The following is a 26,816-nucleotide window of genomic DNA, read 5'->3' on the forward strand; positions in this document are numbered from 1 at the left end:
CCCTCCTGTCCACTGCCCCCCCCTCCTGTCCACTGCCCCCCCCTCCTGTCCACTGCCCCCCCCTCCTGTCCACTGCATCCCCCTCCTGTCCACTGCCCCCCCCTCCTGTCCACTGCCCCCCCTTCCTGTCCACTGCCCCCCCTTCCTGTCCACTGCCCCCCCTCCCCCTTCCCACCGCCTCCCCTCCCCCTTCCCACCGCCTCCCCTCCCCCTTCCCACCGCCTCCCCCCCCCTTCCCACCGCCTCCCCCCCCCCTTCCCACCGCCTCCCCTCCCCCCTTCCCACCGCCCCCCCCCCTTCCCACCGCCCCCCCCTTCCCACCGCCCCTTCCCACCGCCCCTTCCCACCGCCCCTTCCCACCGCCCCCCCCCTTCCCACCGCCTCCCCACCCCCTTCCCACCGCCTCCCCACCCCCTTCCCACCGCCTCCCCACCCCCTTCCCACCGCCTCCCCACCCCCTTCCCACTGCCTCCCCCCCCTTCCCACCGCCTCCCCCCTCCTTCCCACCGCCTCCCCCCCTTCCCACCACCTCCCCCCCCCTTACCACCGCCTCCCCCCCCCCTTACCACCGCCTCCCCCCCCTTCCCCCTCCGCTCCCCTTTCCCCCCCTCCGCTCCCCTTTCCCCCCCTCCGCTCCCCTTTCCCCCCCCTCCGCTCCCCTTTCCCCCCCCTCCGCTCCCCTTTCCCCCCCCTCCGCTCCCCTTTCCCCCCCTCCGCTCCCCTTTCCCCCCCTCCGCTCCCCTTTCCCCCCCTCCGCTCCCCTTTCCCCCCCCTCCGCTCCCCTTTCCCCCCCTCCGCTCCCCTTTCCCCCCCTCCGCTCCCCTTTCCCCCCCTCCGCTCCCCTTTCCCCCCCCTCCGCTCCTTTTTCCCCCCCCTCCGTTCCCCTTTCCCCCCCTCCGCTCCCCTCCACCCCCCCCTCCGCTCCCCTCCACCCCCCCTCCCCTCCCCTCCACCCCTGCACCCCCTCCCCTCCACCCCCCCCTCCGCTCCCCTCCACCCCCCCCTCCCCTCCCCTCCACCCCTGCACCCCCCTCCCCTCCACCCCCCTCCCCTCCCACCCCCTCCCCCCCCCTCCTCTAACCCTTCCCCCCCCGCTCCTCTAACCCTTCCCCCCCCCCGCTCCTCTAACCCTTCCCCCCCCCGCTCCTCTAACCCTTCCTCCCTCCTCTAACCCTCCCCCCCTCCTCTAACCCTTCCCCCCTCCTCCACCCCTTGCCCCCCTCCTCCACCCCCTCCTCCACCCCTTGCCCCCCTCCACCACCCCCTCCTCCCCTTCCCGCCGCCCTTCGCCTTCCTGCCCGCCTTACCGCCTCCCCACCCCCGCCTCTGCCTTTCACCCGCCCTTACTCCGGCCGCCTCTGCCTTTCACCCACCGCCTCACAGCCGCTGCACGCACTCAACAGACACCCGCCACACTCGACACATACCTGCCGCCACACACACCTGCTGCCTCCCGCCCCTACGCACCGACATCACTGTCCCACCGCCTCACACCCTAGCAGGACCCCCACGCACAGACAGCACTCACAACCCACGCGCCACCCGCCGCCTCACACCCTAGCAGGACCCCCACTCACAGACAGCACTCACAACCCACGCGCCACCCGCCGCCTCACACCCTAGCAGGACCCACACTCACAGACAGCACTCACAACCCACGCACCACCCGCCGCCTCACACCCTAGCAGGACCCCCACTCGCAGACAGCACTCACAACCCACGCGCCACCCACCGCCTCACACCCTAGCAGGACACACGCCTCACATTTTTACATCACTTATGGCACCAAAATATACATTGTACTGTGGTGTGGTTACAATAAACCATTTTTATACAACATCGTATTACATTTTCTTCCATCTTTCTTTTCAATATTATTATCCAACCTTTACAACAAATACTCACCTATTGTTCCACAATTTATAAATAATACTACCTATTACACATTTACATCCCGGGCAACGCCGGGTCTCTCAGCTAGTATATATATATATATGCAAGTCCCTGCTCACGCGATGCGCACGCAGGTATGCGCGTGCACACACGCTCACCGGCGCTCAGCGCTTCTGTAAATACATTTTTTTTACTTTTCCGCTCGCTCCAAGCCGCTCAATGCTGCCCCCCTCGATCCCCCCCCCTCCCCCGCGGGCGCGCGAGCAGATGCAGGACACCCGGCTCCCCTCCCCCCCCCCCCCCCCGCGGGCGCGCGAGCAGATGCAGGACACCCGGCTCCCCTCCCCCCCCCCGCGGGCGCGCGAGCAGATGCAGGACACCCGGCTCCCCTCCCCTCCCCCCCCCCCCCCCGCGGGCGCGCGAGCAGATGCAGGACACCCCGCTCACATGCTTTGAGCGCCAGCGGGGACTCAGCCTTACACACATTTCCACGTCTCTCTCTCACACACTTCCCTACTCTCTCTCTGACTCCCTGTCTCATTCTCTTCACCCTTATCTCTCATTCCCCCCTCCATTTCTCTCACCTTCAACCCCCGTCTCTCCCCCCAAGCATCCCCCCTCTTCTCTGACTCCCCCCTGCGCCACCCAAGGCCATGCTTGTGGAGAAGGGGCACAGGGTCCGTTTGGGCCCTACCCGGGAGGGCCTAACTTCTGGGCTGCGCCCCCCTACATTGCTGGTCCCAGGATAGATGTCCCTGTGCCCCCCCCCCCCCCCTGTTGGCGGCCCCGGCTGTATTTGCGGTCTCCATGTCTGGCCCCTCTGACAGGGAATGGGTTGAGAGAGGCGCCCGGGCTGGCTTTGTTTTAACTCTTACTATTCAAATGGACGTCATTGTTACTCCAAAGCAGGCAGAATTACATTATAACGAACGCTACATATATAGCCAGAGGCTAAATGTAACAGACACCGTGTAATAATCACATTAACAGTGAAAGGAAAGCACAGACTTCCATGAATTGATATTTAATGGCGGGTTAAAGTTCCTCTTATCTCAACCAGAAAGCAGAAAAAGAGAAATTCATTAGAAATGCATTCATGTAAACCATTTGTCCTAACGATGCCGGCACGAGACCAATTAGCGGCCTATTATAAAGTGTTTGCAATACATTAAGTTGTAGAACAAGTTAAGTGCACCGGATATGTGCCAGCGCCAGCCCTTGTAATAGAAATGCAGACATTGACCGGAGATTAATGGACCATTTGGTACTGTGTATGTGGCAGGACCGGCTTTAGCAGATGCGGGACCCTGCGGTGACATCCATGTATTAGTACCTTTCCAGTGGGGCTCAATAATAATAAAAATATATTTATATATGTACTCAGCCCCCCAAAAGATGATTTTATAGTTAATGTGTGAAGTTATTGTATTCTCATTTTATTCATACAGTATATTTATATATTTCAAGTGTGTGCGTCTGTGCGTCTGTGCTTCTGTGCGTGCGTGTGTGCGCGCGTTTAGGGCTGTGGATGCAACAGGCAGAGAGAAAAAGAGAGATGGAGAGAGAGCGATGCAGTGGGTGCAGGAGTAAGGCTAAGGCCCCGCTCCCAGAGTCAGCGCGCCCGCACTGCAGACAGGCGGGGCGCTGACATACACAGACCGCGATATGCGTTCTGTAGGGAGCCGGAGCGGGAGGTGGTCGGGAGTGGGAGGGGGGCGTGGCTTGAGCGGAGGGACCCGCTACTCTCCCCCCCTCCCTCCACGGCTCGGGTAAGTAAAGCAACACACACACATACAGTGACAGAGGCAGGCACACACATACACACACACACAGACAGACAGAGGCAGGCACTCACGCACTCAGGCACACACATACACACACACACACACACACAGAGGCAGGCACTCACGCACTCAGGCACACATACACACACACAGACAGGCACGCACTCAGACACACACACACAGGTAGGCACTCACGCACTCAGGCACACACAGGCACGCACGCACTCAGACACACACACAGACAGGCACTCACGCTGCTTTCCCCCCACTCTCCTCCCCGCTCCCGAAGCCTCTCCTCCCGAAGCCTCCCCTCCCCATTGGCTCACAGCCACACCACGTGACGCGTCAACGCTAGGGAACACCATTCTCTTGTATCCCATAGTGGCTGACGCGCCACAGCGTGTAGTAAGCTGTGCAGCCAGGGGGGACCGGGACCGGCTCCGCAGGATTCCCCTGCTGGTGGGGAACTCGCGTGTGGCCGCCCGCGCCACCGAGCGCAGCGGGACCGAGGCCTTAGTGATGGAGAGAGAGCGATGCAGTGGGTGCAGGAGTTAGTGATGGAGAGAGAGCGACGCAGTGGGTGCAGGAGTTAGTGATGGAGAGAGAGCGATGCAGTGGGTGCAGGAGTTAGTGATGGAGAGAGAGCGATGCAGTGGGTGCGGGAGTTAGAGATGGAGAGAGCGCGATGCAGTGAGTGCAGGAGTTAGTGATGGAGAGAGAGCGATGCAGTGGGTGCAGGAGTTAGAGATGAGAGAGAGTGATGCAGTGGGTGCAGGAGTTAGAGATGAGAGAGCGCGATGCAGTGAGTGCAGGAGTTAGAGATGAGAGAGAGCGATGCAGTGGGTGCAGGAGTTAGAGATGAGAGAGCGCGATGCAGTGAGTGCAGGAGTTAGAGATGGAGAGAGCGATGCAGTGAGTGCAGGAGTTAGAGATGGTGAGAGAGCGATGCAGTGGGTGCAGGAGTTAGAGATGGAGAGAGCGCGATGCAGTGAGTGCAGGAGTTAGAGATGGTGAGAGAGCGATGCAGTGGGTGCAGGAGTTAGAGATGGAGAGAGAGCGATGCAGTGAGTGCAGGAGTTAGAGATGGAGAGAGAGCGATGCAGTGGGTGCAGGAGTTAGAGATGGAGAGAGAGTGATGCAGAGAGTGCAGGAGTTAGAGATGAGAGAGTGATGCAGTGGGTGCAGGAGTTAGAGATGGAGAGAGCGCGATGCAGTGAGTGCAGGAGTTAGAGATGGAGAGGGAGCGATGCAGTGGGTGCAGGAGTTAGTGATGGAGAGAGAGCGATGCAGTGGGTGCAGGAGTTAGTGATGGAGAGAGAGCGATGCAGTGGGTGCAGGAGTTAGAGATGGAGAGAGCGCGATGCAGTGAGTGCAGGAGTTAGTGATGGAGAGAGAGCGATGCAGTGGGTGCAGGAGTTAGTGATGGAGAGAGAGCGACGCAGTGGGTGCAGGAGTTAGTGATGGAGAGAGAGCGATGCAGTGGGTGCAGGAGTTAGTGATGGAGAGAGAGCGATGCAGTGGGTGCAGGAGTTAGAGATGGAGAGAGCGCGATGCAGTGAGTGCAGTAGTTAGTGATGGAGAGAGAGCGATGCAGTGGGTGCAGGAGTTAGAGATGAGAGAGAGTGATGCAGTGGGTGCAGGAGTTAGAGATGAGAGCGCGCGATGCAGTGAGTGCAGGAGTTAGAGATGAGAGAGAGCGATGCAGTGGGTGCAGGAGTTAGAGATGAGAGAGCGCGATGCAGTGAGTGCAGGAGTTAGAGATGGAGAGAGCGATGCAGTGAGTGCAGGAGTTAGAGATGGTGAGAGAGCGATGCAGTGGGTGCAGGAGTTAGAGATGGAGAGAGCGCGATGCAGTGAGTGCAGGAGTTAGAGATGGTGAGAGAGCGATGCAGTGGGTGCAGGAGTTAGAGATGGAGAGAGAGCGATGCAGTGAGTGCAGGAGTTAGAGATGGAGAGAGAGCGATGCAGTGGGTGCAGGAGTTAGAGATGGAGAGAGAGTGATGCAGAGAGTGCAGGAGTTAGAGATGAGAGAGTGATGCAGTGGGTGCAGGAGTTAGAGATGGAGAGAGCGCGATGCAGTGAGTGCAGGAGTTAGAGATGGAGAGGGAGCGATGCAGTGAGTGCAGGAGTTAGAGATGAGAGAGAGCGATGCAGTGGGTGCAGGAGTTAGAGATGAGAGAGCGCGATGCAGTGAGTGCAGGAGTTAGAGATGAGAGAGAGCGATGCAGTGGGTGCAGGAGTTAGAGATGAGAGAGAGCGATGCAGTGGGTGCAGGAGTTAGTGATGGAGAGAGAGCGATGCAGTGAATGCAGGAGTTAGAGATGGAGAGAGAGCGACGCAGTGAGTGCAGGAGTTAGAGATGGAGAGAGCGCGATGCAGTGAGTGCAGGAGTTAGAGATGGAGAGAGAGTGATGCAGTGGGTGCAGGAGTTATAGATGGAGAGAGCGATGCAGTGGGTGCAGGAGTTAGAGATGGAGAGAGAGCGATGCAGTGGGTGCAGGAGTTAGAGATGGAGAGAGAGCGATGCAGTGGGTGCAAGAGTTAGAGATGGAGAGAGAGCGATGCAGTGGGTGCAGGAGTTAGAGATGGAGAGAGAGCGATGCAGTGGGTGCAGGAGTTAGAGATGGAGAGAGCGCGATGCAGTGAGTGCATGAGTTAGAGATGGAGAGAGCGCGATGCAGTGAGTGCAGGAGTTAGAGATGGAGAGAGAGTGATGCAGTGGGTGCAGGAGTTAGAGATGGAGAGAGCGCGATGCAGTGAGTGCATGAGTTAGAGATGGAGAGAGCGCGATGCAGTGAGTGCAGGAGTTAGAGATGGAGAGGGAGCGATGCAGTGGGTGCAGGAATTAGAGATGGAGAGAGAGCGATGCAGTGAGTGCAGGAGTTATAGATGGAGAGAGCGCGATGCAGTGCGTGCAGGAGTTAGAGATGGAGAGAGAGTGATGCAGTGGGTGCAGGAGTTAGAGATGGAGAGAGAGCGACGCAGTGAGTGCAGGAGTTAGAGATGAGAGAGAGTGATGCAGTGAGTGCAGGAGTTAGAGATGGAGAGAGAGCGATGCAGTGGGTGCAGGAGTTAGTGATGAGAGAGAGTGATGCAGTGGGTGCAGGAGTTAGAGATGGAGAGAGAGCGATGCAGTGAGTGCAGGAGTTAGAGATGGAGAGAGCGCGATGCAGTGAGTGCAGGAGTTAGAGATGGAAAGAGAGCGATGCAGTGAGTGCAGGAGTTAGAGATGGAGAGAGAGCGATGCAGTGAGTGCAGGAGTTAGAGATGGAGAGAGCGCGATGCAGTGAGTGCAGGAGTTAGAGATGGTGAGAGAGCGATGCAGTGAGTGCAGGAGTTAGAGATGGAGAGAGAGAGCGATGCAGTGAGTGCAGGAGTTAGAGATGGAGAGAGCGCGATGCAGTGAGTGCAGGAGTTAGAGATGGAAAGAGCGCGATGCAGTGAGTGCAGGAGTTAGAGATGGTGAGAGAGCGATGCAGTGAGTGCAGGAGTTAGAGATGGAGAGAGAGAGCGATGCAGTGAGTGCAGGAGTTAGAGATGGAGAGAGAGAGCGATGCAGTGAGTGCAGGAGTTAGAGATGGAGAGAGAGAGCGATGCAGTGAGTGCAGGAGTTAGATGACGTGTTGCCGAAGAGAAGGTCAGTGCAGATGCAGAGGCCTCACACGATCCCCTGCAATTAATGTTAATGCCTTGGGGGAAGAGCGTGAGGCCTCTGCAACCGCCGCACCCCCCCTGAACGATCTTGCGACCCCCCAGTTTGCACACCGCTGTTGTAGAGGGAGCCCGAAGAATGGAGTCAAAGAGAGAGAAAAGGTGTCATGGATTCGATTTTTATTAAGAGAGGTGAAGTAGCTTTTTTCGGCATGAAAAAGAGCAGAGTTAAAGCAGGACAAGATGAATTCGTAGTGAAGGAAAACTTCTACACAGTGCAACTTCTCCCAGAGGCCTTCAGCAGAACTACTGTAGTACAGCTGGAGTACAGACCGTGGTGTGGAGGTTTAGCCAGGTTTGGGTGTCTCCATGAATGTCAGTATACAGAAGGAGGCAAGGACCAAGCTGTAAATTGTGATAAGGCCGTTTGGGTCACAGGAAGACTGAAGGTCAAGGTTGCAAGTATAGCGAGGAGAGATTGAGTGTGAGGAATGTGAGAGAGGGAAAATGAGATGGGGGATTATGGTTAAAGAGTGGGGGTAGGAGAGAGAGACAAATCACACAAAGAGCAATTTCTAGTGAAGGCGATGTCAAGGAAGTGGCCGTGAAGGTAGATGCCGTGTACAGTATATTTAAACTGGTTGATTGACATCAAGTAAATATACTTTTTTTTTTTTCCTGGCATCCACTGAATTATGTGAAAAATCTCATGGGCACTGGAGTTTGCACATGTTCAATTAGAAAAGTGGTCACGTGGTCCATCAGTGAGAGAGGGTCCTGGGGCCACGGAGGTGGTAGGACCATCTAGTACTGAAAGAGTTAAGAGATGGCGTGTGCTACATCTTCCGTTTTGGGCTTACAAAACAACCAGGCTTCCCTCCTAATGGCACAAACATGCTAAGTTATTTAAAGAAAAATAGTTGTAAGTTAAAAATACATCAGGTAGACTTTCAGCCCCAAAGTCCCCAGCTACAAGTAAAATCCAAATGGTTGCAAACCATATGGTGAAAATATAGCTGATCTGAAGTGGAAGAAAGAGATTAATTATATTGCTGTTCACTAGCAGCAAAAAACCACATAGCACCTATTGATATTCTTAATAAATGTTTCTCCCGGCCTCATATGCTAAAGTGAGAAAGCTGTGCATTGTGTGGAAATCATCTCAGTCATCTTCTACAGTAGTACGAAGGCTTGTTTCTGAATTCAATGAAATTACACCCGAGTGTTCATTAAGCAAAGTAAACCACAGGCTGTTATTTCATCTGTTCCCAAACCAGTGACACGATGTCATTATAATTATCTGGAAGTCCTAACTTAACTTTCATTTCGTTATAATTAAAACAATATGGAAGAAGTGTTAGTCCAGTTGAGAAAGTGGAATGAAAAGTCAACAAGAGACAGCTGGTACGGCATCTTCCTGTGCAAATAATGTAATACAACGTGAGCTGGCATCTGAAAGCTATACTCCCGGCATAATGTCAGTGTACAGCTGGCTGTGTTACATAATGTCAGTGTACAGCTGGCTGTGTTACATAATGTCAGTGTACAGCTGGCTGTGTTACATAATGTCAGTGTACCGCTGGCTGTGTTACATAATGTCAGTGTACCGCTGGCTGTGTTACATAATGTCAGTGTACAGCTGGCTGTGTTACATAATGTCAGTGTACCGCTGGCTGTGTTACATAATGTCAGTGTACCGCTAGCTGTGTTACATAATGTCAGTGTACAGCTGGCTGTGTTACATAATGTCAGTGTACAGCTGGCTGTGTTACATAATGTCAGTGTACAGCTGGCTGTGTTACATAATGTCAGTGTACAGCTGGCTGTGTTACATAATGTCAGTGTACAGCTGGCTGTGTTACATAATGTCAGTGTACGGCTGGCTGTGTTACATAATGTCAGTGTACAGCTGGCTGTGTTACATAATGTCAGTGTACCGCTAGCTGTGTTACATAATGTCAGTGTACAGCTGGCTGTGTTACATAATGTCAGTGTACCGCTGGCTGTGTTACATAATGTCAGTGTACAGCTGGCTGTGTTACATAATGTCAGTGTACCGCTAGCTGTGTTACATAATGTCAGTGTACAGCTGGCTGTGTTACATAATGTCAGTGTACAGCTGGCTGTGTTACATAATGTCAGTGTACAGCTGGCTGTGTTACATAATGTCAGTGTACAGCTGGCTGTGTTACATAATGTCAGTGTACAGCTGGCTGTGTTACATAATGTCAGTGTACCGCTGGCTGTGTTACATAATGTCAGTGTACAGCTGTGTTACATAATGTCAGTGTACAGCTGGCTGTGTTACATAATGTCAGTGTACAGCTGTGTTACATAATGTCAGTGTACCGCTGGCTGTGTTACATAATGTCAGTGTACAGCTGGCTGTGTTACATAATGTCAGTGTACAGCTGGCTGTGTTTCATAATGTCAGTGTACAGCTGGCTGTGTTACATAATGTCAGTGTACCGCTGGCTGTGTTACATAATGTCAGTGTACAGCTGGCTGTGTTACATAATGTCAGTGTACCGCTGGCTGTGTTACATAATGTCAGTGTACCGCTGGCTGTGTTACATAATGTCAGTGTACCGCTGGCTGTGTTACATAATGTCAGTGTACCGCTGGCTGTGTTACATAATGTCAGTGTACAGCTGGCTGTGTTACATAATGTCAGTGTACCGCTGGCTGTGTTACATAATGTCAGTGTACAGCTGGCTATGTTTCATAATGTCAGTGTACAGCTGGCTGTGTTACATAATGTCAGTGTACAGCTGGCTGTGTTACATAATGTCAGTGTACAGCTGGCTGTGTTACATAATGTCAGTGTACAGCTGGCTGTGTTAAATAATGTCAGTGTACAGCTGGCTGTGTTTCATAATGTCAGTGTACAGCTGGCTGTGTTACATAATGTCAGTGTACCGCTGGCTGTGTTACATAATGTCAGTGTACGGCTGGCTGTGTTACATAATGTCAGTGTACCGCTGTGTTACATAATGTCAGTGTACAGCTGGCTGTGTTACATAATGTCAGTGTACCGCTGGCTGTGTTACATAATGTCAGTGTACAGCTGGCTGTGTTACATAATGTCAGTGTACCGCTGGCTGTGTTACATAATGTCAGTGTACCGCTGGCTGTGTTACATAATGTCAGTGTACAGCTGGCTGTGTTACATAATGTCAGTGTACCGCTGGCTGTGTTACATAATGTCAGTGTACAGCTGGCTGTGTTTCATAATGTCAGTGTACCGCTGGCTGTGTTACATAATGTCAGTGTACCGCTGGCTGTGTTACATAATGTCAGTGTACAGCTGGCTGTGTTGCATAATGTCATTGTACAGCTGGCTGTGTTTCATAATGTCAGTGTACAGCTGGCTGTGTTACATAATGTCAGTGTACGGCTGGCTGTGTTACATAATGTCAGTGTACCACTGTGTTATATAATGTCAGTGTACAGCTGGCTGTGTTACATAATGTCATTGTACCGCTGGCTGTGTTACATAATGTCAGTGTACAGCTGGCTGTGTTACATAATGTCAGTGTACCGCTGGCTGTGTTACATAATATCAGTGTACAGCTGGCTGTGTTACATAATGTCAGTGTACAGCTGGCTGTGTTACATAATGTCAGTGTACAGCTGGCTGTGTTACATAATGTCAGTGTACAGCTGGCTGTGTTACATAATGTCAGTGTACAGCTGGCTGTGTTACATAATGTCAGTGTACCGCTGGCTGTGTTACATAATGTCAGTGTACCGCTGGCTGTGTTACATAATGTCAGTGTACAGCTGGCTGTGTTACATAATGTCAGTGTACCGCTGGCTGTGTTACATAATGTCAGTGTACAGCTGGCTGTGTTACATAATGTCAGTGTACCGCTGGCTGTGTTACATAATGTCAGTGTACAGCTGGCTGTGTTACATAATGTCAGTGTACCGCTGGCTGTGTTACATAATGTCAGTGTACCGCTGTGTTACATAATATCAGTGTACCGCTGGCTGTGTTACATAATATCAGTGTACCGCTGGCTGTGTTACATAATATCAGTGTACCGCTGGCTGTGTTACATAATATCAGTGTACCGCTGGCTGTGTTACATAATATCAGTGTACCGCTGGCTGTGTTACATAATATCAGTGTACCGCTGGCTGTGTTACATAATATCAGTGTACCGCTGGCTGTGTTACATAATATCAGTGTACAGCTGGCTGTGTTACATAATATCAGTGTTCTGCTGGCTGTGTTACATAATGTCAGTGTACCGCTGGCTGTGTTACATAATGTCAGTGTACCGCTGGCTGTGTTACATAATGTCAGTGTACAGCTGGCTGTGTTACATAATGTCAGTGTACCGCTGGCTGTGTTACATAATGTCAGTGTACCGCTGTGTTACATAATATCAGTGTACCGCTGGCTGTGTTACATAATATCAGTGTACCGCTGGCTGTGTTACATAATATCAGTGTACCGCTGGCTGTGTTACATAATATCAGTGTACCGCTGGCTGTGTTACATAATATCAGTGTACCGCTGGCTGTGTTACATAATATCAGTGTACCGCTGGCTGTGTTACATAATATCAGTGTACCGCTGGCTGTGTTACATAATATCAGTGTACAGCTGGCTGTGTTACATAATATCAGTGTACCGCTGGCTGTGTTACATAATATCAGTGTACCGCTGGCTGTGTTACATAATATCAGTGTACCGCTGGCTGTGTTACATAATGTTGGACACAAGTTAAATGCTGAACAGTATTTTTTAGCAATTTATTTTGAGTGTCAGACTCAGTAGCTCCTGTTTGGTTTCTTTCCAGTGACTGATGTATTTAAAATGGTTAGTTCCCCATTGGGATTGAGGATTACATACAAAAGTAATTTAAATCAGGTAAAGGCAGATTACATTTGGTACCCCATGGACCGGTCGTTATGGCAAAACTGGCCCCAGGAAGATGTTTGCCTCCATGTCTTTTCCCTCAGCCCTACCAACTCCACGGCCTTTTCTTTAAACGTTAACAATCTTACCTGCTCACAGCCGGGCCATGAAAACGGCTAGTGCCATTATTCTAATCCTGGTGTTGGCATCGGTACCTATTGTCCCTAATACAATGCGCGTGCTTTATGTTCCACTGTCTTTGTATTTATGCTTTTTGATTGAAAGAGCTTCTACTAAACGTTAACAATTTGAGAAAGAGACTATTCTTGGTTCGAGTCTCACATTCTTTAAAGTATATATCCCTTCAAATGCACCTTTACACAACACGCGGAGAGACACCTGTACGCAAGAAAATGGCCACCCCTGAGACACCTGGGATATATGCTAATCGGATATGCTAATGACACCTATTAGCATATTTCCTCATGTATCTCGGGGGGGGGGGGGAAGGGGGCATTTGTTCCCCCCTGTCCCTCTTTCTTCCGCACAAAATACATTCGATTACATATTTGTTGATGGATGATATGTATAATTGACATACTGAGACATGTCATTTAATGCTGGATGTGTGTGTATATGTGTGTGTGTGTGTGTTTCACTTTTGTGACAGCACAAGGAGCGGTTACGCTGAGCGGAGGCAGGATCTGCATATTTTACTCTCTAATTTCATATTCACCAGAACATAGTTTGTGTGACTTCCACATCTTCCTGCTCTCTGAAAAGAAGTACTGTACCTGCAAAAACAACCCAAAAATGGGAGGGGGAAAAAACATTTCTATAAAAAAATTGACAAAAACAACACACAGCATTATTTGTATTTTGTTTTTACAAATCACAAACACATAGGCCACATTGCCATTACAGATGCAGCCACGAGTATTAGAACTCTTGCCTGGTAAATTCCGGGGTAGTCTCACAGTAAATGCCTCAACATTTCTGTGAGATTCTTAATGGCCCACCGGATTAACACAGCAGGGGTCCCTGCAGTTTGAATTGGACCCCCCACTGTGTTGATCCGACGGGCCATTAAGAATCTCACTGAAATGTTGAGGCATTTACTGTGAGACTGCCCCAGAATCTCCCAGAACTTCCCAGGTAAGTGTTCTAATACTGGTGGCTGCATCTGTATTTCTGCAGAGAGGCAGCGCAGCCATTGTAGAAGCGGTCAAAAGCCTTAAAATGTACAAGAGGATGTCTCCATATTGCTCGTATATAATTAGAATAACAAATGAAAACTATATAAACATCACGGAACTCTATGTTAAAAAAAGCTACTTAAAATATTTGTTTTTCTTGGTATCTAGTAGAGTCAGGTTGGTCCTTTGAACACAGGCATTAGAGATGTGATATTATGCTGATCAATAATTCTACTTCCTTCATTTTGTAGGAACTTGAGTATCAGAAAAGACAAGTCAGGGACAGAGGAGACCGGTTTGTTCCAGTCATGAGTGACTTCATCACCGTGGCCAGCTTCAGCTTCTCGGAGCTGGAAGACCTGCTGAGTGAGGCCAGAGATAAGGTAAGAAGACTTCACCCACTGAAAGTGAAACATGTTGGAGAACCAGAGTCGTAGGGTTATATACTTGCAATATTGAAAACACCGGTCAAACATGTGGGCGTTGGTTGGTTGAGGTCTTCATCCAACTGTGAAACGCCGATAATAACCTACAGATGTAGCAGGACTAATGTCTCTATAGCCAGAGCTGAAAAGGCTAAGACGCAGCTCTGGAGAAAGTGCTACTGCAACATCTCTGCGGAGGTTGGAGGGGGAGGGGGTCCATGCTTCCACACCAGACCACCCCAAGGCAATAATCCTCTGGTGCCACTTGACCTGGTTCCAGAGATATTAAGTCCTTCCACCTCTGTGCACATTGAACCTCCAGAGATACTACGCAATCCCTATCATGGAGTGTATTAGCAAAATGTAAATCTCATAGGTCATCATCTTCTTCTGTATCAGTGTCTCTACAAAATCCATAAACACGTTGAGCTACCATCAATATTAACATACAGTATATTGAGTTTTCAGATGAGTCTCATACTCTTGAGTGCCTCATTGAGTTAAAAAGAAGAGTGAAACTCCGCTAAATATATATTTAATTTTCTTTTTATATGTAAAGCGTGTGACAATGTATAATTCTACATTCTTACCTCAGCTGGCAATCGTTTGGTGCTCCTGTTATAACTCTGTAACAATCCTGATTGTGTGCCTAACGTAATTGCCGCCTTCTGATTTTGTGCAGCAGCTAATATGTAACATTATATTACTAAGTGGTAACCCATTATTATTACAGCTTTTAGAGTGATAGACAGTCTGCTGTTTGGAACACAGCAACAGATTTGTTTGTGATACTTTGTCGCCAAAGGGCAGAACTCAAAAAGGTGTGTGTGAGCTTATTTCAAAAAAGGAAGTGGATATGACTTTCTAAATGGTTGTTGTAGCAACCACAGAATGATCAGTACATTAACAAATCAATAAAAATGCAATTAGGAGTTTAAACAAATGAACACACTATTATCTAATACTTCAGAACAGATTTATTTTTAAAATATATAGGATTTTTCATGTTTTGCTGCTTTAAAAGACGACAGAAAAAGATAGAGCAAAGATTTATTGAATATTTTAGCATCGGCAACTGAGGCAGCAGTACTGACAAAATAATACAAGCTACACAGCAAATGTGTGTTTTGAGTGTTTCTTTGTTTGTTTGACCATTTTCTTTGCCACTTATTCCAAGACGCAGCCTCGCTGGGCGTAGGAATGAGACGGCCTCTCAGACTCAGCAAAAACTGATGCGCTTCATTCAATTCATCTTTTTTTTTTCTGTAAATGAAAGTTTGGGCAAAGCAGATGTGCTTAAAGTGCAAAGCTTGTTCATGCGGTCTCAATAGGGCCTGTGTTTGTTGAATAGGGTCTCTTGTTTTGCTGTGGAAATCGGGGACATTTAACAGTTCAAAGAGGCTGTCTGCAGAGATTCAACTGCTGTGGTTCTATAAATAAAATAATTAGGGTAAGAAGTAACTGGTGAAAGAATTGCTTTATATTCCCAGGTCCATAGGGAAGTGCCCCGATTTGTAAATATCGTAATTCTAAGTGCGATAATGCGTTGCTCAGAAATAAAAGACATCGTAGGACAAAGGATTAGTGAGTTATACAAGGAGAGGTTTAAATATCCTCATATTTAGCCAACCCCAAAAGTATATTGTTACATTTTTGCACTTTTCCTTTCTTATTCTAAAATCCTCCCGTTCGCTATCTTTTTGGGAATATTTATGTAATAACATATTTGCGGTACTGTCACTGCCATTCTGTTATTCTAAAACAGCCCCGGTCACTGCCATTCTGTTATTCTAAAACAGCGCCGGTCACTGCCATTCTGTTATTCTAAAACAGCCCCGGTCACTGCCAATCTGTTATTCTAAAACAGCCCCGGTCACTAACATTCTGTTATTCTAAAACAGCCCCGGTCACTGCCATTCTCTTATTCTAAAACAGCCCCGGTCACTGCCATTCTGTTATTGTAAAACAGGCCAGGTCACTGCCATTCTGTTATTCTAAAACAGAACAGGTTAGTGATATGCGCTCCAACATTTGCGTCCAGTCTTGATTCGATAGTATAAGTCCTTTATAAAGATACAAAGGATAGGTAGCTGGGGCTAGTTAGGTATATAAGCAATGACCATAGCACTTCAGTGACTGCACAATCAATAAGTAGGGTATCTCTGTCCCTGAAGGTTAAAGGCTGAGATTGAAAAAAATCGGACCTAAAGCCTCATTGGGAGAGTCCTAGATAAACATAAGATGCAATAGTGTACTCACATATAGTTGCCCCAGCCCTGTGTATCTTTGTAGGCGTGAAACGAGGAGAATGAGTAGGAATCCAAAAGAAAAAGCACTCCAACGCACAGCCAAAAATAGAGTGGGTCCCAAGCAAAAATAGTCAAATATAATCTTTATTGGTCCATATTAAAAAAACGGAGGTAAGTACCCTCCTAGGTAGAATTATTTAGAATTATTTAGAATAAAAATCCTTTGGATTGTTATTCTAAAACAGCCCCGGTCACTGCAACTTGCAGAATTACTGCTACGTTCTTTCCCTGCCCACCGACCACTTTCATGGGGTCCAGGACGCAGCCCAGATCCGGTATAGGTGGGACAGAGCCAGCACGCTCAGGAGACTTGTCCTGGCGCTCCCACGCTCCCAGTGACCAGGATAATATCCTTGTTAGGGAAGGATTCCTGAATAACAGGACAGTATTGTGCATTCTGCAATATTACTTTCTGTGTTTTTCATGGTTAGGCATCAGGGCTTAAATATGGGGCCCAGGGGCTGATTTTGTAGGGGAGCTCAGGGTGACTGAGTTGAGCACCTTCTTTTTATGTTTCTTACTACTACTTATAATAACTTCATTTATATAGCGCTTTATTCCCAATGAGACGTTGGGCGCACATTGTTAGCCAGAACGTTTACGCCGCCTCAGAATTAGTGGATATTTTTCACAAATACAAGAATAAAAAGTGATGAACGGAGACGCAGAGTTTGATACATCTCATTATAATCTGCGTATCATGTAACTCTGACGCACCACTCACAATTCTGAGATAAAATAGTCCCATTGAAATCAATAGTTTATTTTCTTTGATACTGTACATACGGGGCTATTTTTTTGCCCCAGAATTGCACCACTTTTCCCTTGATATATATACAGTATTTCCAATGTTACACTTGTTTTTTGCATCACATACTGTAGTAGCAAAAAGCTGACGTTTTAGTATACCTTCATCACGCATGGCACGGTGCATACTACAAGGTCATGCCTTTGCGACCTCGATTAGCCCAGGCCTAGCCACGCGGTGGCACTCTCCTATATATTTGGTGGGGGGTTTTTCCGGATACTGTACGTGATTTCTGTTTTGCATACTCTTTTTATATATAGACTCTAATCTATTCTTTAGGCAGCCGTCTGCCAGTTCCAATGATGGAAGAGTTATTTGAATTTTATTTGACCCAGCACACACTGATCGACTTCAACTGAAACACAGTCCATAAAATAGCTTGGTCTCATGAGTGGATCTCAGTCATCTGAGGAAGTCATTAAAATGGGTCTTGGTCATGAGCTCTCCTTCCAGTTCAAGCAATGAGTAATAATAATAGTTATTTTTCCACTGCCGTACAAGGTATAATTCCTTTCCCTTTGAGATGCTGTTGATCATGGGATTCCCTGCACGTTTCCAGACCTACCTTTGTGCTTGTTGTTCAGGCTGTGTTACCTGATTGGATATACTTACTTATTTACTCTCACTAGTACACAATCTATCACTCCAACGTATTAGTAATGACTGCAACAGTCTTCTGGGCCCATGGAGTCATAAGCAACCATCTCTTATGCTACCGTAGTCATAAATATATTGACTGTCCCTTCCTCGATCTGGAGGTTCCAATGGGCAGAAGGTTTCTCGTTACACCGTTACACCGAATCATGCTCACCCAGAATGCCAAGACAGCATTAGCTCTGTATGGGCCTAGTACAAGGGAGCTCATCTCCTAAGAGTCCCCAAAAGCCACCAACAGGCCAGGTTTTAGGGATATCCCTGCTTCAGCAAAGATGGCTCAATTAAAATAACTGAGCCACTGATTGAGCTACCTGTGGCTGAAGCAGGGATATCCTTCAAACTTGGCCTGTTTGTGGCCCTTGAGGAGTGGAGTTGAGCACCCCTGGCCTACGGTATGTATAAAGTACTCTTTTGTGACTATGCATTTGTAACTCCTCTTTACATCTAGGCCCCAGACTAATACCTGGTGCTGAGGTGGGGGTCCGAGTCCTTTATTGCTACTAAATATGCCACGCGTGGCCTTCAGTCAGACAGCGGGAAATAAGTGCACGGCGTGTGCAGTACAACTGCTTTTATATCATTTTTACCCAGTCTTAAGAACCTCATGATCCTCAGCAAAGGATCACTATACGCATTCTACAGCCTACGTATATTCTAATACTTAACAACAACACTGCGCAGGCGTGTCAGTAAGAAGCTGGCCACCCAATCCTGGGTATGTGGACCTACAGTATATAAATGGTGTCAGCACACCGTTGGAGGTCTTAATTCACTAACATGTAGCAGGCCTGTACTTCACAAAAGGGCTTCAGCACCACTCTTAACCGTTGAGAGTCCCCTCTGGCAATCCACATCCCTGCGCTCTCCGGCGCCGATCTGCTGGGCCTTGCTGCACCAGGTACTGCTCTCAATCAGCGGGACCACACAGACGGGCCCAAGTCACACTTAATCAGGCCTGAAGGCATTCATGCGCGTGCAGCTCTCTGATACCGGGACTGCTCTCCACAAGGTCCATCCAGCTCTGGTGTCCTCTGTCTCTCTCCCTGCACTTCCCGGTTCATTGAGCTTAAGGTTGAGACACGGAAGCCCTCTGCTCCTGGTTCATAAAACATCAGATGTTTTGTTTCACATAGTCCCACAAACCGAAGCAGTAGATTAGAGATTTTAAAAGTCTTTAAAGTGGGTGAACTGGGTTCATATCCCTGTGTCAGGTCTGCATGTGACTTTAGGCAGATCTTTTATCCCTGTGTTACTCGTGCGCCAAAAATGAATTGTAAGCTCTGCAGAACAGGGGCTCATTGTACGTGCAGCGCTGCACACACTGTCAGTGTTATATAATAAAAAGTAATATTATTATTACAAGCAATGGGAAGTTCAGGAGGGTTGTTAGGCCACATTAACCTTAAATAAGTGTTTGTTTCGCCCCTTCTCAGCACCGCTCTCTACATGAATCTTAGGCTGCGCTTATAGTCCTGGCTACGGCGACGGCGTGCAGCCGCAAAGCAAGTACTAGCAGTCCGTCTCGACCGCCACGGTGCTGCGCAGCGACGTTCCGGTTGCGTTAGCTGAAGTCAAACAAATTAATTATTTTTTCAGCGCTTGCAGCGTGACGTCATCGGCACGGTTCAGCCAATGAGGGTGAACCACTCACGACCATGCCTGCGTCACGCCCCCTGTCGCTCTCTCTACAGACGCCTGCACTATAGCAACGGCGACGGCTGACATCACGTGTTCGCGTCACTGCAGCCGGGACTATAAGCGCAGCCTTCGGGATCTGAGCATGAGCAGTAATGCTCCTTACTTGTGTGTCTGTATTAAAAATGTGAATACTATGTGAATTATTAATACATCAGTGCATAAGAGAAAAAATGTGTCCACTACCAGACACAAAGGAATTCTGTTTGACAACAGCCAGAAATAGAAGTCTTTATCCTGTCTAAGGGCCTCGCAAAGACTTGGACACTTTTCAGTTTGGCTTTGGGAATGGATTGGGAAGGTAACGCTTTGTACCAGAGTTATTTATTGGTGTATGTTGTACTTGCCCGGCTCTGACATTGCACATGTAATTATTCTCACAGCACACCAGGGAAGTGGGAAAACAAGCACAAGCCGTGCAAATCACACAGAAATGTGCTCTGCTATCCTGGCACTTATCTGCTCTCACTGCCAATAAAAACACATTTTCTAAATTATCCCATATTTGAAAAGAGGATCTTCTGTTTCCTATAATAAAATCAATTAAAAAAAATTGAAATATATTTACATTTTATTTAACACAATTTTAGAATAGTTTGCACATGTGCCAATAAATAGGCACTGGGGGGATATTCTAGTAACTGCGAGTTGTGTCAATCTGTGTCAAAAGAGCCCTTTCCCGTGGGATTGGCATGCTTTGCCTGTTCTGTTAACCTTCCTCGCGTGTCCAATCCATGCGGAAAAGGATTTTTTAGAAGCGGTTTCATTCTGGCTCTGCCAATGTGGACAGAAGGACTCGCATTTTTGGGCAACCAGCTGAATTCTAGTAGCTCCGTTAAGTGCAAAATGGCGTCTGATAACTCGCATGTTCTCGCCTCCTTCCAAGTGGCGAGATTGGTCTTGCGAGTTCCACCCAAAGCCTGAAATAGGGGGTTAGCTGAGAGAGAAAAAACCCCTGCAGTATCTCAGCACAACTCATAGTGTTCCAGATGCAGATAGCACCAACTCCGCTCGTTTCGCTTAGAAGCAAGTACAATCTGGGTGTTTTGGCTCTTACACCGCGCGGCGTGTCCCTTTTTATAGAATCGGTTTAAACCATGTGATTTGCAATACAGAATACGGATTCTTGGAAAATGTTAAGCCGCTACTTATAACCATGTCACATCGCGCAGTTTGGCAATAAACTCAGTTACTAGAGTATCCCCTATTGATTTAAGTCACAGTACATACTACTTAAAGTCTTTTTTTCATTAATATTTTAGCATTGCATGGAACCTGTTTTTTTTTTTTCCTACTTTGATATTCAAGTGGTCCAGTAGTTCATCAGACTCCCTTACAACATGCGGAGAACTTTGGCACTGTGTCTGAGTTGGGAGAATTCCCGAGATTCATTCTATTTGCACTGGCAAGATACAGTGCAGGCAACATAGTAACTCGCCGTTCATTTATTTTCCACCAACCCTCCAAAGCGCCTGGCCTTGGAGATTGCCGACTCCCCGTGCGATTCCACCTTCGAATTTCCGTCATGCTTCTGTAATGGAATCTTCCCAGCACTTGAGTTTATTTAGCACAAATTCAGGCGCTGGACCTATTATCTCTTTCATTTACCACTCCAAATAAACCTACAAAATATACAATACTCGCAGAAAAACAAAAAAGTTTGGGCCAAGCTAGGAGTCCGGTGGAAACCTGTCAGAGGCATATAGAGGGTGAACAAGATTTCTTTTGGCTTTGAAATATAACATGATGTCATGTCAGCCATTTAATAAATGTCTCATTTATACAGTAAAATACAATCAGGGGAAAAGCTCAGTCCAAAGCAGAGTCTGCACTCAAAGTATAATTTACAAAAAGTTGTATTTAAATATAATATAAGTGAGATAAGTACAAAAAAAAACACAATATAGTAATCTCCAGAGTGTTATATAATGTCAAAATACAAAAAAGGGCCAACAGCACCTGAGAAATCCTCAACGTTTCGGGGGTACAACCCTTTGTCAAGAGACAAAATCGATGAATGTATTCTGTATTAATGTGTTGAGGTTCAAATGCTTGTTGTTATGATCATTTATTTCTATGACTTATTTATTCTAAAGCCTTGTGCAGGGGCGGCCAACTCCAGTCCCCAAGGGCCACCAACAGATCAGCCATTTCAGGATATCCCTGCTTCAGCACATGCGGCTCAATCAGTGACTCAGTCCTTGACTGAGCCACTGATTGAGTCACCTGTGCTGAAGCGGGGATATCCTAAAAACCTGACCTGTTGGTGGCCCTTGAGGATTGGAGTTTGCCGCCCCTCGCATAGTGCATTAGGGGATAAAACAATTACGTAAAACTGAAAATAGCCTGATAAAACACACGGTGACCAGTGAGCAGACAGGAAAGTACTAGGTATGGAGATTGCGACTTCGAGGAGTTTCCATACTGGGAGATATAGTAGACACGATCCAACCTGTGCTAATCAGTCAGATTTCAAGACCCATCAGAATACTGTTAGGACAATAAAGGCCATTGATGTAGCCGATAACGAGGGTTTGGGCTGGTAAGTACAGAACAAGATTTGTTGTAGCCACTAAAGTACAGTGCAACAACAATAAAACCACAGCCAACAATAGTACAGCAAGTCCACAAAAGCTTACAAATGTGACGTGAAGAGGCAGCTTCAACTCAGCCGGTCTGGGAATCACTATTAATTTATGCAACGTTTTACCAGGAAGTACAGTAATACATTGAGAGTTACTTCTCGTTTTCATGTACGTCCTGGGCACAGGACATATCATACACATACTGCACGGGATCTCTTTCAGCCAGTCTGGGAAAAGCAATATCATACACATACTGCACGGGATCTCTTTCAGCCAGTCTGGGAATAGCAATATCATACACATACTGCACGGGATCTCTTTCAGCCAGTCTGGGAATAGCAATATCATACACATACTGCACGGGATCCCTTTCAGCCAGTCTGAGAATAGCAATATCATACACATACTGCGCGGGATCCCTTTCAGCCAGTCTGGGAATAGCAATATCATACACATACTGCACGGGATCTCTTTCAGCTAGTCTGGGAATAGCAATATCATACACATACTGCACGGGATCTCTTTCAGCCAGTCTGGGAATAGCAATATCATACACAAACTGCACGGGATCTCTTTCAGCTAGTCTGGGAATAGCAATATCATACAAATACTGCACGGGATCCCTTTCAGCCAGTCTGGGAATAGCAATATCATACAAATACTGCACGGGATCCCTTTCAGCCAGTCTGGGAATAGCAATATCATACACATACTGCACGGGATCTCTTTCAGCCAGTCTGGGAATAGCAATATCATACAAATACTGCACGGGATCCCTTTCAGCCAGTCTGGGAATAGCAATATCATACAAATACTGCGCGGGATCACTTTCAGCCAGTCTGGGAATAGCAATATCATACACATACTGCACGGGATCTCTTTCAGCCAGTCTGGGAATAGCAATATCATACAAATATTGCGCGGGATCACTTTCAGCCAGTCTGGGAATAGCAATATCATACACATACTGCACGGGATCTCTTTCAGCCAGTCTGGGAATAGCAATATCATACACATACTGCACGGGATCTCTTTCAGCCAGTCTGGGAATAGCAATATCATACAAATACTGCACGGGATCTCTTTCAGCCAGTCTGGGAATAGCAATATCATACACATACTGCACGGGATCTCTTTCAGCCAGTCTGGGAATAGCAATATCATACAAATACTGCACGGGATCACTTTCAGCCAGTCTGGGAATAGCAATATCATACAAATACTGCACCGGATCACTTTCTGCCAGCCTCGGAATAGCAATATCATACACATACTGCGCGGGATCTCTTACAGCCAGTCTGGGAATAGCAATATCATACAAATACTGCACGAGATCTCTTACAGCCAGTCTGGGAATAGCAAATCATACACATACTGCACGGGATCTCTTTCAGCAAGTCTGGGAATAGCAATATCATACACATACTGCACGGGATCTCTTTCAGCCAGTCTGGGAATAGCAATATCATACACAAACTGCGCAGGATCCCTTTCAGCCAGTCTGGGAATAGCAATATCATACAAATACTGCACGGGATCCCTTTCAGCCAGTCTGAGAATAGCAATATCATACAAATACTGCACGGGATCACTTTCAGCCAGTCTGGGAATAGCAATATCATACAAATACTGCACGGGATCTCTTACAGCCAGTCTGGGAATAGCAATATCATACACATACTGCACGGGATCCCTTCCAGCCAGTCTGGGAATAGCAATATCATACACAAACTGCGCGGGATCTCTTTCAGCCAGTCTGGGAATAGCAATATCATACACATACTGCACGGGATCTCTTTCAGCCAGTCTGAGAATAGCAATATCATACACATACTGCACGGGATCTCTTTCAGCCAGTCTGGGAATAGCAATATCATACAAATATTGCACGGGATCCCTTTCAGTCAGCCTGGGAGTAACACACTAATAAAAGGGTAGCAAATGTTTCACTTCAGCCAATCAAGAAATAGCAGGTTCGTGAAAGTAGCTTACAGGTTTTACCTTAGCCAATCAGGATGTGTCAGGCTCGTAAAAACATTGTTCTGGTTTAGCTTCAGCCAATCAGGAAGTAGGCGGCTAGACAGAAGTAGTGTCTCATTAAAAGTACAGTAGAAGTTGAACAAATAGAGAAATTCAGCCAGTTATAACATAGCATTACTAAACAAAAACCAAAAAGAAAGAACATTTTTTTTCTTTGTAAAGAAAAACGTTACAGAATGTAAAAAACAAATATCATGTCAATGGCAGATTTTCCGGTTTAAATGAGTTTCTTTTATTTAACCATGTACAGTACAAAGTCTGTAACTACTAGGACGCCGCACAGGTCCGTGAGAAAGTCAGAGAATTCAGATTTAAAAGACGAATTGATTGATTAAAAAAATAAACAACCATAAGGAGCTTTTTATAAAGGTATTAAAAAGTGAGTGTGTATCCGCTCCAAATGTATGAAACGTTTTAAACAAGAGTCTTACATTTATAAATAATAATTAAACTAAAAACACATAATCAGCGCTCAACCTATTAACAAGTGATTCAGCTATAAAGGTGCAATAGTGATAACCTTTAAAACTAATGACATATAACACAATATATAGTGAAAATAGCAGTGAAAAAACTCCCCCACACACTGAATGAAACAGGTGAATAAAAGGAGAGTGCCTGCCTCAGAACCAATAGTCAAATCCTTCCATGGGGATTTGCATAAACACCTGGATAAAAAAGACCAAACAGTCCTGGGCGCAATAGCTAGTAAATAATACCAGTCTCTGGATGAACAACAGTTCTGAACTTAGAATAGTAATGCAGGTCCGTTTAACTTGGGATGCTGACTGCAAATCCTTATTCACAGGGAGGTGCTGCAGAGACAAGGAAACAAACAGAAAAAGACCATTGTGCAGTATCTCTACCAAATGTGCTCATGCGCTCAGTCACCAACTACTTACTTATAGCAAGTGGTTATGTACATATAAAGGTATCTTTGTCTTGTTTGTAGTGCACAGGTCTGAAACCCGATAGTGACAGGTCCCTCCCACGTCTCTCTCTCCTCACGATTCCCCAATCGCAATACCATAAAATGCAACAATAAAATATATTGTGCGGTACCAAAAAAACAATTTATTAAAACAAAATTTATCAATCAGGCACAACAAGTAAAAAACATCATACGAAGACATTGGAATATTTTAAAACTTGACAATGACCTTATTCCATTCATAGAACAGGGTCCAAAAACAGTTTTTACAAAAGCTAAAACTCTTGCAAATTATCTTTCCCCCAGTCTCTTTTCATCCAGTGTTCCAGAAACATCCCTGATAAAAACTAGAGGCTTTTTCAGATGCGGCAAATGCAGGATCTGTAAATATGCCTGCCCAGCCAAAAATATTGATGTTAAGAAAATGAAGAAACCATATGTGATCAGGTCTTTTATAAATTGTAATACACAGTTTGTGATTTACTATATCTGGTGCAAATGCTCTAAGGGATATATTGGAAGAACAATAAGACCATTAAGACAACAAATAATGGAACATGTTAGGTTTATTAGAATTAAAGACACACAACATCCAGTGTCAAGACATTTTGTAGAATGTCCCCAAGGTGGACTTTCAAATTTCAAATTTTTGGCAATTGAGCATATTGAAATATTAAAGCCATATTGAAATATTAAAGCGAGGGGGTGACAGATTGAAAGTTTTAAATAAAAGAGAAATATATTGGATGTTCTCATTGAATACCATGGTCCCCCATGGAATCAATGTGGACTGGGAATTGCAACATTTCATGTAATAAACTTGCAATAAATGTGCAATTACTTTATGTGCAACAAGTATAAAGATTATATATATCCATATATGTTATGTTTCAGTGATCGAGTTTGGATGCTTGATAACAACAATGACAAAACCAATGAGTGTCTATTATATGGTTCCTCTGGATAGGAATGTCCCTTTTCTATCATTTACATTAATAGCCATCATAGTAATATATGAATATCATATTACTGATTGGTATTATCATAGCGTTTTCCTGGCACCGATGTCCTGTTAAGATGCAATGGCTTGCATATTTAGGCAAGTTAATGAAAAGTCTTTTTTATTTTCTATTAAGATTTTGGAAATATTAGTGTGGTTTAAACCATTGAAGACTTTAATTGTATATTTTGTGTATTGTGAGGGTATTTCTACAGCAATCTGTGTGTGTGTTTTTATTCTCTTCACTATAGTGTTGATAGTGGTTTTAACTTTTTTAACATTATTATGTGGGTCATTGTCTCCTCAATTATAATGGTATATACTAATGAATTATGTATATGAAACTTTGACCCAGTATGTTCTATGTTCTTGAGTAATATGCCCATCATCTCTCTCTTCCGATTATATGCCCTGTAAAGCTGTTTATTTACCTTTCACGATCACCGTCTTATTAGGCAGTTGATTGGCCGGACGGGCCGTCGTGTCATAGCTGGGAGGATATTTCACCTCCCTTACAATCAAACAGTGCAGCTCAGCTGGCTATGTCTCGGGCTTACGTGCCCCACGCTAGCAAGGGGTGTGACGCTTCCGATTGGCCTTAGTAATGCAGCGTCATAGGGGAGGAGAGAGAATCATGGGTATTTAAAGCTGCAGTTCAGTCTTTTTTTTATTTTATTTTTTACTTCAATAGTTTTGTGTGCAATCTCTAATTACCTAAAGAACTGTATAACTGCAGGTCAATTCGTTCTCCATGTATTGATAGGTCAAAATTTGGTGACATAATTAGTGAAGGGATCTGTTTATATTCTGCTTGTCTGTCAGTGGAAGCTCATGAATATTCATGAGAAATCCTATACTGACATGTGCTCGAGGGAGGGCAGGGCTGACAAAGGGGTGTGCCAGGGCTTGTGACAGGACATGAAGGGGCAGTGCCTTAGCAAATGGCTGTTAAAATAGAATACAAGAAAATTG

At 46.5% G+C, this 26,816-nt stretch overlaps 1 protein-coding gene across 8 annotated transcripts in view; it reads left to right on the plus strand.

Annotated features, from left to right (window-relative positions):
- The window catches only part of DAAM2 (dishevelled associated activator of morphogenesis 2), a 398,259-nt gene that overhangs the window by 352,316 nt on the left and 19,127 nt on the right, over positions 1–26,816 (plus strand). For all 8 annotated transcript variants that reach the window (XM_075595377.1, XM_075595378.1, XM_075595376.1 and 5 more), the window contains one exon: positions 13,646–13,777. In XM_075595377.1, coding sequence (XP_075451492.1) covers positions 13,646–13,777 — 132 coding nt within the window. The remainder of the gene's footprint in view (positions 1–13,645; positions 13,778–26,816) is intronic.

Source organism: Ascaphus truei, chromosome 4 (genome assembly GCF_040206685.1).
Source record: "Ascaphus truei isolate aAscTru1 chromosome 4, aAscTru1.hap1, whole genome shotgun sequence".
NCBI lineage: Eukaryota > Metazoa > Chordata > Amphibia > Anura > Ascaphidae > Ascaphus > Ascaphus truei.